The sequence below is a fragment of the Sciurus carolinensis genome, chromosome 11 (genome assembly GCF_902686445.1).
Source record: "Sciurus carolinensis chromosome 11, mSciCar1.2, whole genome shotgun sequence".
Lineage (NCBI taxonomy): Eukaryota > Metazoa > Chordata > Mammalia > Rodentia > Sciuridae > Sciurus > Sciurus carolinensis.
Genome location: NC_062223.1, coordinates 12,310,133 through 12,321,941, shown reverse-complemented (window position 1 = coordinate 12,321,941; position 11,809 = coordinate 12,310,133). Strand labels below are relative to the sequence as shown.

At 49.4% G+C, this 11,809-nt stretch overlaps 1 protein-coding gene across 1 annotated transcript; it reads right to left on the bottom strand.

The window, feature by feature from the left end:
• Nucleotides 1-60: 60 nt before the first annotated feature.
• Nxf1 (nuclear RNA export factor 1) lies at nt 61-11,491 on the bottom strand. The gene is made up of 21 exons (XM_047516422.1): nt 11,304-11,491; nt 8,778-8,961; nt 8,416-8,569; nt 7,155-7,238; nt 6,946-7,050; nt 6,755-6,835; nt 6,565-6,634; nt 6,337-6,425; nt 6,120-6,227; nt 5,838-5,947; nt 4,019-4,055; nt 3,668-3,736; nt 3,537-3,592; nt 3,301-3,408; nt 3,140-3,198; nt 2,913-3,028; nt 2,732-2,774; nt 2,099-2,171; nt 1,417-1,599; nt 542-602; nt 61-407 (listed from the first exon to the last, which is right to left on the bottom strand). The coding sequence occupies exons 1-21, from the start codon at nt 11,329-11,331 to the stop codon at nt 369-371; spliced, it is 1,857 nt and encodes a 618-aa protein (XP_047372378.1). The 5' UTR covers nt 11,332-11,491; the 3' UTR covers nt 61-368.
• Between the last annotated feature and the right edge of the window lie 318 nt (nt 11,492-11,809).

Here is an 11,809-nt window from a genome sequence, read left to right as displayed (position 1 = left end):
CGAGGCGGGACTTCCTGCCGAGGCCCCGCCCGCCGCGAGAAGCAACCCAGTAGGCAGAGGCAAAATACAATATCACTCTTTATCTTAAAAAGTAGGGGGAATCCTGGGGCTAAGTACACAAAGCACCTAAGTCCTTCGGCATTTAGTGTCAGTTCTACAAAGAGAGCTTTGGCTTCCTGGCACCAGTGAGGCTCGATCTTCTGGAAGTCTTCGGGAAGTCTTCCAGAAGGCAGGTGAGGAGCGGATCCACAGACCTCCCTCCTCGGTCACAGTCACAGGGTGGCCTCCGGCCGGACAGAAGACGACAGATGACAACCACGCAATATCCAAGGGCTATTTACACACGCACTCCGGGGCACAACTACGGATCACTTCATGAATGCCACTTCTGGGATCTCACCCTTGGCCTGGGAAAAAAATGAAAGGTCAGTAGAGCCAGGTGCCCCCTTCCTGCCCCCGATGCCTCACTCTTCTGACCCTCACTTAACCCTCTCCAAGGTCGAGAGCCCTGTCTTTTTGCCACTGTATTCCCAAATCTTACCTTGAGATGAGTGAAGGCTTGGGCAGATCTGGTATAGTCCCAGTTGTTGTCCTGAAGGCACCTGGAGTGATGAACAGGAAGCTCCATGAGAACCAAAGTGCACTCACCCTGAACACTAAGGGCCACTTCAATTAGCACTTTTTATTTTAGTACCAGGGATTAAACCCAGGGGTGATTAATCACTGAGCCACATCCCCAGCCCTATTTTGTGTTTTATTTAGGGTCAGGATCTCATTGAGTTGCTTAGGGCCTTTCTTGATCCTCCTGCCTCAGCCTCCCAAGCTGCTGGGATTACAGGCTGGAATTACAGGCATGTGCCACCATGCCCGTATAAAGGCCACTTCAGAAACCATCCTAGAGACACTCGCCACCAATTATACACTGCAACACTTACACAAATGAACAATGAGTAAAAATCCAAATGGTATCTCCAGCCCTTCTTATTTTGAGACAGGGTCTCACTTAAGTTGCACAGGCTGGCCTTCAACTTGTGATTCTCCTGCCTCAGTCTTCCAAGTAGCTGAGATTACAAGGATGCACCACCCCACCTCACTTTAAGATTTTTCTTCCACTTAGTATAGGGGATTGAACTCAGGGTCTCTCTACCACTGAGCCACATCCCTAGTCCTTTTAATCAACACCTTTATATTTTTTATTTTTGAGAGAGGATCCCACTAAATTGCTGAGGCTAGCCTTGAACTTGCAGTACTCCTGTCTCAGACTCCTAAGCATTTGGGATTTCAGGCATGCACCACCTCACCTGGTTTGTATTTTAAGGAACAAAAAAGTTTGGCATCTTAAAATTTCAGGAGTACTCATTATTCTCTACCAGTCCCACCTCAGTGTACCCGTCCCTACACGTGTACAGCACTTACTTCTGGGACCACTCGAGGTTCATGCCAGACTGGGTAGAGAATGCCTGTAACATTTCTTGCTGCTCTGGGGAGAGGGTGGGCACAGGACTGGAAGAAGGTGTGGGTGCAGGCATGGCAAAGGCTCTTTGGATCTCTTCAGGGCTGGCATTCCGCACAAATAGCTCGTCATTTACAATACATAACCTTGGGGACAAAGGGCACCTTAAACAGCTGGATAGACAAATAACCTCACCACCTCCCAACTGTATTTCTATTCTCTGACATTTGACACTCGGATTCTTTCGATACCGCCCACTCTTAGCTGTTACCTTTTATCATTTACCCCTTCCTCTCATGGACTCCATGTTTAGAAGGATTATCTCCCAAACGCTAGAATTATACATTATCCCCCAATTAATGGATAGTTGTTATTCTTCTGGTTTTTTTAAAAACAAACTTAGGCAGTGATTATTGTTATAAAAATTTCCGTTGAGGAAACCTGGCTGTAGCTAAAGGAGATGGAGCCACTAAGAAAACCCAGTCTTTAAACTAAAGCCACACACTTAACCACTACAACAGTCTCCTGGGTTCCTGCTTCCTTTGTGAAATTCTGAAAATACCCTGAGGACTGACTACCTTCCACTTACCATGCTGCTGACCAGGTACTGGAATTGGTACCTAGTGCAGTAGTCAGAACACTTACCCTGAATTGCTGGCAGGAACAGCGATGAATGTCCTCGTAAAGGCTCTCAAAGAATCTCGAGACTTTCCATCCACTGCAGTGAGAACAGCAGCAATGACCCCTTAGAATCACTCATGTTTTATATTTACAAACAGGTTCTGAAATCATGGTCTTTGATACAAAGAACACTAACTGGGCCAAATAGGGATGACTGTGTATGTACAGGGGAACAATAGTGAGGTCAAAAGTCAAAGGTCAGAGAGGACAATAACAACTACCAATCCTCTCACAAAGCACATGTGCCAGGTCGTAGGGTCAAGCACTTTCTAAGTCACTTCACACCACTATGAGAGGATGACAAATAAAGCATCTGAAGCTCAGAGTTAATGCAATTTTACCCATAGAACCAAGACTGGATGAAAACAAAGACCTGCCTGACTTTACAGCCTGTATTCACCTAATCCCTAGGCTTTTCCCACATTGTGGACAGGACAGGTAAAGAAGGCAGGCCAAATGAAAGTGGTGTGGGGCACAATGAGAAGGAGGCCAGGGAAGAAAAGGAATGTGAAGGTAGTTGGGGAGCCAAGCATGCTGAGAAAGAGTCTTGCTGGGGGAGGAAACACACCACGAACTCAAAACTCAAAAGATTCTCACCTTCCTTGAAGACCCCGTTGACAGAAAAACACAGCAATGTGCTCTGGAAGAGAAGTAGTAGCAGATGTGATACAGGTTTCCAGCCAGAGCCTGAGCACCTCTACCCGACCTTGTAAATGCTGTCCCCTCTATGCCCTCCCCCCAATGCTAGGCTTCTGTAAAGACAGAAATAGGTGCTTACCGTCTGGGCGCTTATGTCTACCACAAAGGAATTGACATCGTGCTGAGTTTTGGGCAACTCATTGAGGAAGGCAACAACGTTGAGACGTGTGTGCTTTAGCAGCCGGAACCGCAGGGCTGTGGGCAGAGGGAGGAGAAAGCCACGTTGGGGTAGCCATGCACTGCTGAGCTCTAGGATTCTTTCTCATTTGCTGCTCCCATCCTATTTTGCCCATATCACACACTTACTTGGGTCTTTAAGCTTCTTCACATTTCTGCTGTCCTTGAAGTATTCGGCCAAGGTGCTTCTGTGGAAAAAGGAGGGAAAGGAGGTGGTGATCAGCAGTGTGGGCTACGTATCTGCTGGGGGATCCTGTGGTCCTGGGCAGGTGCTAGGATGTGACACTCACCGGGCAGGGTTCTGGGGGGTGAATGGAATGCTTAGCGAACAGCAGGCCCCATCATGGTAGGCATCCAAAAGCCCCTGCCGGTCTCCAGAGTCATAAATTGCATAGTACCTATGAGGATAAAAAGGAAAAAGTCTGAGTTCTGTTGTTTAGAGCCATAAAGGGACATAGCAGCTCCCAAGAGTGAGCTCTGCTTGGCCTGCCACTTTCCCCAACCTTAGGGGCCCTAGGAAACTTACTGCTGCAGGAAATGCAGAACCAGGCTCTTCAGGTTCTCTGTTCCGAAATAGCTTCCCTGGAACCAAACAGACATTAGGAACATGGAAGCAGTTCTCTCCCCACACGTTCTACCTCCGTTCCCACTCCTCACCTTGCAGGGTGGCAACATCGTGGGGGCTTCGACATCAAAGGCAATTGGTGGGGGTAACTCATGGCCATCCTGTGGAAAGAAATGAACACTGACTATAAACCAGAGAGAAAAGGCTAGCGTGTAAGCAGATGGAAGAGCCAAGAGTGAAGGGTCGGCAATCAAGCATAAAGAAGCATGAAAAGCACTCAGGAATCCTGATGTACGCAACTTCAGCCTCCAGGCATTTCTCTGGGGAGGATTATAATCATCAAATTCTTAATCCATGTCCCTGAATTAATGGTCACGTAGGCACAATCTTGAGAGGTGGAAGATGCCACGCTTATAGGAAGAAAATGAAAAGTTTAGACTTACCAGGCGTAGTAACTTGGGAAATCGTTCGCGAATGGCGCTGTCAAGAACGGGACAGAAGTGAGTGATGCTTCAGAGCCACCAATGCCTCCTGGGCTGCTCTAGGAGCAAATAACACCAACACCCCAGGGACAGCCCGTCCCATTGCTCATCGCCCCGCTCCTCCCCAGCCTGTACTCAGAGAAAAGCAGCCCCATTCCCCACCTCACCTGGGGCACCCAGACTGGGCTACCTTGAAGCCTGTCTCTTTTCTCTCTGCCTGACCCCGAGTGCCACCAGAGCAGCACTCCCAGCCCAGGCTTTAAGCCTAGGACCTCCTTCCCCCTTCTTGCCCCCCTTACCTTCCACCTACTCACCTGTGCAGCCCCGGGAGGAGGGAATGGGGTGGGAGCCCATGGGCTCCGCTGCCTCACCAGGTATCCATCGGTTCTGCCAGGTCTGGCCTTGGCCGAGACCAGAATACACCACAGGGATGGCACAGGATGTTGGGGCAGGGAGATGAGCAAGGTGGGGCTCAGGAGGAAGGAGGCAGAGGAAGAGAGGAAAGAAGAGAAAGGAATAAAGGTAGGATGGAGCAGAGGCAAGGGACAGATGGGAGAGAGAAGAGAGGAAAAGCAAAGAAAAAGGGAAAGGACTGCAGGCAAAGAGGCATATAGAAGAGGTGTAAAGCAGAAAGACATCCTGACACAGCCCTTTCCTTCAGCTGCCCTTTCCCTGTGGTCCAAGGTAAAGTTGGAAAGCAAATCCTGCTGTGGTGGGTGGGCAGTTGCTGTTGGCCAGGTCTCAGTCTGCTACCTGGGTCCCGATCTGAGCTGGGCGTGGGAAGCAAAGCAGCCATGGGGGCAGGAGACCTCCCTCAGAAGGGGTGAGGGTTCAGGCCCCTACAATGTTGGGGGGGTGAGGGTCTGTGCCCCACCTCTGTTGGCCCCCAAGTTCTCTCCTGATGGCCCCTCTGCGACTGTGCCTGTCTTAGGTTGTTCCTTCCCTGAGGAATCTTACCCGTCTCTGGCTAACCAGCCATCCTCCGGGGCCAAGCAGGGTGATGTGAGGTGTGCGAGTGAGGGAGGGGCATTGCCCCCGAGAGGGTCAGTTCTCTGTCTCCTTGGTAGCCAATGCCCCCGTGGCCTCCACGCCCAGCATCTGCCTTGGGATCCCCTCGCCCGCTGGCGGGGCCCCGGCTCTGGTCACAGGTTTTGGGGAACCCAGGTTTCTTCTCCAGGGAGGGCCCAGCTCACAGCACTGGGTGAGAGAGACATACAGCATGGTACCAGCCTCCAGGAGGCTTCAACCTCAGCACGGGCAGGAAAGCCCAAGTTGCAGCCTTGGACAAGTAGCTTATGAGAATAGTGACCCTCTTGAAACAATGCAAGAGGGGTCATCCAAGGACAAAGGGGAGAAGGCCCATCTCAGCAGGAAGTCCCAGTTAGGGAGGGCTTTCTCAGCCTGAGGATACCAGGCTCTTAGCCCAAAGTAACCCCATGGATGGGGCATATACAAGACACCCCCTAGTCAAAGTAGAAATGAGGAGGTGCCCTTCCTGGAACAAAAGGGTAGGGAGATTCTAAAAAAGGCTGTGTTCAGGAAGGAAGGAGAAAGGCCACAGAACCAGCAAACGGTAATCGGGTGAGAAGAAGAAGGGATCTTGGGACAAAGCTGAGAGACACAGACAGACGAAGAGGAGGAGCATGTGGTCCTCCCAAAGGACAGGTGGTTCCAGCTCAGGGCTGCACGTCTCCTGCAGACGGGCACTGGTCAGGGTGCATTAACTCAGCCTCCCAGGGGGTGAAGGTCCCCAGGAGGGGAAACAGAGGCTACAACTGACCTGATGTAGGTGGACTGGTCTCGGAAGGTGTCACACAGGGGATTTCCATCAAGCCACAGTTCTTCCAGTTTCAGCCCTTTTATATTGTCCAACTCCCGCTCAGACTTCAACTACAAAGGGGAAAAAGGGAGAAAATGGACATGGTGAGGAAAGCAATGGGATCCTTAGACCTCCAACCCCTACCCTCCTCTATAAGGTCTCTCTCTTGCCTCCCACCAGTCAAGCAAGCCTTCCCTGTTGTCTGCTACCCCTTCCAAACCACATCAGGCTATCAATCCTCACTTCATTTCCAGAAAGGTTTAAGATCTTCAGGTTGGACGCCTTCTGCACAATGCTGGACATATCATCCAGCCTGTAGAGCCTGTTGCTGCTCAAGTTCAAAGATAAAAGCTGTGGGTAGAAAACAGTTTAGAACAAGGGGAGGCAGTGAGTAATCTCCCCACCCCATCCTACCGCTCTCCCTGCTTCCTCATGCTTAATACTGGGCCCAAATTCTCACCTCAGGGATATTTTCTTCAATGATTCGAAGGGCAGCTACCATACAGCCCCGACGATTCAGGACAACATCAATGTTCTGGGCCACCAAATCTTCAGAAAGCAGAAAGAAAGGGAAGACTAAGAAGGCTTGCCCAGGCCAGCTTTAGCACTATATCGTCCTCAACCTTTCCTTGGGTGACAAATCCCATTCTGTCTCCACCTAGCTGGGAATCATTGCTGTCAGACATACCTGGGTCTGAACGGAGGCCCTTGAGATCAAGTGCTTGTTGGGAACCATCATATCGTTTGCTCATAATAAGCTATACAGGAAGACAAAGGATTCAGTGGTCAATGAGGCTGTGTGTGTGTGTTGGGGTGGGTGGGTGGTAGATGTGAGTAGTAAGACTTGGTGAAACACATGTTACTTGTGCTGGCCTTACCTTTAGTTGCTCTACTTGTTCTGGTTTCAATTCATTTTGTACAGTAAAGGGTGGAGCAGAGGAGTTGATGATGATAGATACCTGGGGAGAAGAAAAAGAGAGTAAACTCCAGGGAAAGCCCCAGGACTGATATCTGGTCCCTGTCCTGTACTAGTTCCCACCACCAGCCAAGCCAGGCCCTTTACACATACCCTTCGGTTATCCCGATCCACAATCTTATAGTTGACAGCCTTTAATGCAGAGGCAGTACTGGCATCCTCCACAAAAAACTGGGCCCGTGTGTTCTCATAGTGAAACTAAGAAGAGGAAACAAGAGCATTAGACTTGAATCAAGGGCACCTTATCCAGCTGGGCCCATACCCTCCCTGGTGCCTAGTCAGTCACTCGGTTTTTATCTTACCTCAATGGGGGTGAAAGGGACACTGCACTTGCTCTGAATCATATTCAGAAGCCAAGCTTTGTCATACTTTCTGCCATAAGGAATCTAGAAGTGAGAGAAAGCAAAACAGAAGAGAACACTTTGTAACCAAGATTGAAGGACTGTCTCAACCCAGCACTCCTTTTGTACCTTCTGCCAAACTACAAACTTTTCTAGGGCTGGGAACATGGCTCAGTGGTAGGGCACATGCCTAGAGGGTTCAAGGTCCTGGGTCCATCCCCAGCACCACAAAAAAGGAAAATAGACAGGGCATGCTCATGCATGCCTGTAACCCTAGCAACTTGGGAGGCTGAGGCAGGAGGATCTTAAGTTCCAGGACAGCACAGGTAATTTAGTGAGACCCTGTATCAAAATAAAAGGGCTGGGGATGCAGCTCAGCAGTACAACATTTGCCTCACATGCATGAGGCCCTAGGTTCAATCCTCAGCACAAAAAATAAAAAATAAATAAAATCAGTCATAGGTTTTACACCTAAGACACATGTAAATTTCTTAACCTCCTCTCTATTCACTTATACTTATTATTCCTCAAAAGCATTTTTTTTTTTAAACTTCTAAAAGCTCCAAGGTATTATTTGCACCTTGCCTATACCTTAGAGAACTCCAAGCCCTACACTCAGCTTGAACCAAATGAAGCTCTTCAGAGGAGTTACTCTCCCTCCCAACCAGGTATCACATTTTCATTCTACTCTGTTGTCTTTCCTTGAACGTGCCATTAGGTGTTCTAGGATAGTGATTCCAGCTGGGGATGTTGCTCAGTGGTACAGCACTTGCCTAGCTTGTGCAAAGTTTTGGATTCAATCCCAGGTACTCAAAGAAAGAAAAAAAAAAAAAAAAAAGAGAAGGAAAAAAAAAAAGAAAAAAGAATATTGACTAGGGGTGAGGGGGCTGGGAATGAGCTCAGGGGCATTTTACCACTGAGCTATATCTCTAGTTGCTTTTACTTTGAGGCAGGATTTCTCACTAAGTTACTGAGGGTCCTATCAAACTGCTGAGACTGTCCTTGAACTTGAGATCCTCCTGCCTCATGCCCGAGTTGCTGGGATTATTAGCGTGTGCCACCACACTCAGCAAAAAATACTATTTATAAAGAAGGAAGAATGAATACTTAATTGTGAAGTAAACAGCCAAAAAAAAAAAAAATGGATTTTTATGGGCAAAAAAGTAAACACTTTCATTCAGAGTCCAGTCTCCTGCACTATCTGATTTCCCAAGGTACTCACTGTAATCTTGAACCATTTCTTTGAGGACCCATCCTGGCTGGTGCCAGCCCCTCCTCTCTCTGGAGGAGCTCTGTCTCTCCGCACAGTAATGTGAATGCGATCTCGATCATGCCAAGTATCACCCCGACGATTAGGTCGGGTGGCATAAGGGTTGCTGTGGGGAAGTAGAGAATTACAAATTCATAACTACTAGAGAAAACCATCCTGCACTGTTAGCAGGACTACAATTAAGACTGTTCAACCATTCAGCTGGTCTTGACATGTTTATCACTCTTCTAGGTGGCAAAAGCAAACAAGGACAGTAAGAGGGCTATATAATCAAGTAGGTAACCAAATTTAAAGCAGACCAATTGGTCACTTACTAGCGTACACGGGGACCATCCTGGGCATCACTCATTGCCACATCTCCATCATCTTCCTCAAGCCGGGAAGACTGAATACCAGAACCGCCTCGTCCTGACCGACGGTTCCCCTCACCATACTTCCACCGGAAAGGACCCCGGCCTTTCTTTCTTCTTTGAGGGAAACTAACACGGTCATCATGCTCTGGAATTGAAACAGGTACACAAATTAGTAAATACGTGGGGTGGGGAAGTAGTTCAGTAGTAAAGTGCTTCCCTAGCATGTGTGAAATCCTAGGATTAACTCCCTGTACTGAAAAAAATTACTTAAAATTTTAGTAAATACATCACTGGTCCAAATACTTTGGTCCGTGGTAATTGCAGTTTCTAGCACTCTAGCACTGGGAGAGATACATATTATACAAGCCATCTCCACACAAATGCCTCAGCCTGTCCAGAGGAAAGAAACCTCTCTGGGATGGCAGCATCAAGGAAACAGGATAGTGCTTTTGAAAAATGAAGCAGAAACCAGAAAAAAGCACCAGAGTGTAGAACTGTAAGCAACCCAAACACATAATTAGCCACAAATCAGACTCCTGAAAACCACTCGGGACCTACCACTCAGTATTTCTCTTGCCTAAACAATACAAATACTAATCACAAATATCACAAATTTAAGGGCCTCCTAAAAAAATCTTATTCTCAAACTGCCACTGTGAAATGCTTGTTTGACCAGGAATGCCCTTTAACTCATGAGACAACTTCTTAACTCAGGCTCTGGTCACAGCTTCACACTAGGGTGCTAAATCCAGGCTCCTGGAATGCTCTCCAAGAATATGGCCCGAGCAGGGTGCAGTGGTGCACACCTGTCATCCGGGAGGCTCAGGAGGTTAAGGTAGGAGGATCATGAGTCTAAAGCCAGCCTCATCGACTTATTTGTCTCTAAATAAAATTTGAAAAGGTCTGGGGGTGTGGCTCAGTAGTTGAGCACCCCTGGAATCAATCCAGGGTACCAAAAAAACAATAATAAAATTAAAAGAGCCAGGGATGTAACTGAGTGGTAAAGATTAGCTGGGTTCAATCCCCAGTAAAACCAAAAATGAACAAAAATATATTTATATATGGCCTGACTCCTAGAGCATTTCCCAAGCATTGGTGAGGGCCTAGGTTTAATCTCCAGCAAAACACACACATTTTTTCTCTCTCTCTCTCTCATACACTCTCTCTCTCTCTCTCTCTCTCTCTCTCTCTCTCACACACACACACACACACACACACACACACACAGAAAGGGGGGAGGAGTCCAAGAAGTCTGCCTAATACCTAGTACTCTGTAAACAATGAACTTCAACAAATAACCCTAGGAAAAGAGAATAAATGAATAAAAGCTGCAGCTGATTTTCATTAAGAACTTTCTCCAGTCAGGTGGGGTAATGCACACCTGGGTAATCCCAGCGACTTGGGAGGCTGAGACAGAAGGATCTTGAGTTCAAGTCCCTCCTAAACAATTTAGTGAGATCCTCAGCAGCTTAGTGAGAACCTGTCTCAAAATAAAATATAAAAAGGACTGGGGATGTGGCTCAGTGGTTAAGTGCCCCTGGGTTCAATCCCCAGTACAAACACAAAACAAAAAAACTTTCTTCATCTAGGAGCAGAGGCACAGACCTGTAATCCCAGGGACTAAGGAGGCCGAGGCAGGAGGGTCATAAATTTAAGACCAGTCGCATTTACTTACCGTGAGGCCCTCAGCAACCCAGGGAGACCCTGTCTCAAAATTAAAAATAAAAAGAGCTGGGATGTAGCTCAGTGATAAAGCACTCCTGGATTAAATCCCCAGTGCCCAAAATCAAAAAATAAACAAAAACTTTCTGCAGTGCCAGTCACTAAGCTCCAAGCACTTGATAGGAATGATTTCATTTAAATAAACACACACAAAACTTGGGAGATAGGTACTCTTACTAGCCACATTAGGGCGTAGAAAATAAGGTCTGAAAGCTTAATTCGCTCAAACTCGGTGTAGTCAACGCAGGACTCAAACCTGGGTTGTCATGCTCTCCTAAGCACTACAATGGACTACCAGCCAGTCTAGTGCTGCGACGAGAACATCCAAGTGGTGGGCAGGTCTCAAAGGCTAAAGGAAAGCTGAAGGCGGGGGCAAGACCCACTGGACGCGGTCAAAAATAGGGCACCAGAACAGCCCAGTAGCTGGGCAGACTCACATTAAAGGAAGAGACAGGCCGCCCAACTGAACTGACAGGCATCAACCACCCTCAAAGTTCAAAGGAATCTGGTCACCGCACCCTGAGCCATCGGCTCCGAGCCACAGGTCCTCCAACGCCAGGGTTCCCGAGTCAACAACTAGGCGCCGCGAGTCCCGTCGGTGCCCCTGGGCTGCCTGGCCCCCGGACCGGCAGGGCCCGCGCCGCCGCCGCCGCCGCCCGCGGACGCTGGGCCCCTCGCGGCCTCCCGCCCCGGGGCTGCGGCCTAGGCCGGCGCCGCCCACCCAGGCCCAGATCGTCCGCTCCGGGGCCGAGGGCCAGCACTCACCGTTGTACGACTTTCCCTCGTCCGCCATGGCACTGCGAAGAGCAGGGGGCGGTCTCAGGCTGGGGAGCCGACTGACTCGAACGTCCGAACGCCCAGCCGCTCAGGACAGTAGCTTTCCTACACCCGGCGCCACGGCATTTATCCGGCGAAGCACGTCGCGCGCCGCCGACGTCCCAGGCTGTGGGCGGGGCCGCGCGGAGTAAGCGTACCGTCTGCGCGTGCGCAAACGCAGGGCCACCGCGAGGGGCGGAGCCCACCCCTCAGCTCTGCTTTCGCGGCGGATTCACCCAGCCCCTTGCTCCTCTGCGGACGCTGTTTCGCAGCTCCAGACTTTGTGCTGGGACAGTACAGGCTGCTGCAGCCAGGACTGAGGAGCGGGGAAGGGGGCCGCACGGAGTGCTTCCGAGAAATGGAGACCGAGCCTCGGAGCGGGAGTAATGGCTCACAGGTCCCTGCCGGGCTCCAGTCAGGGTTTGCGTCTTGCCAGCTGCGGACGTATGCCTGGC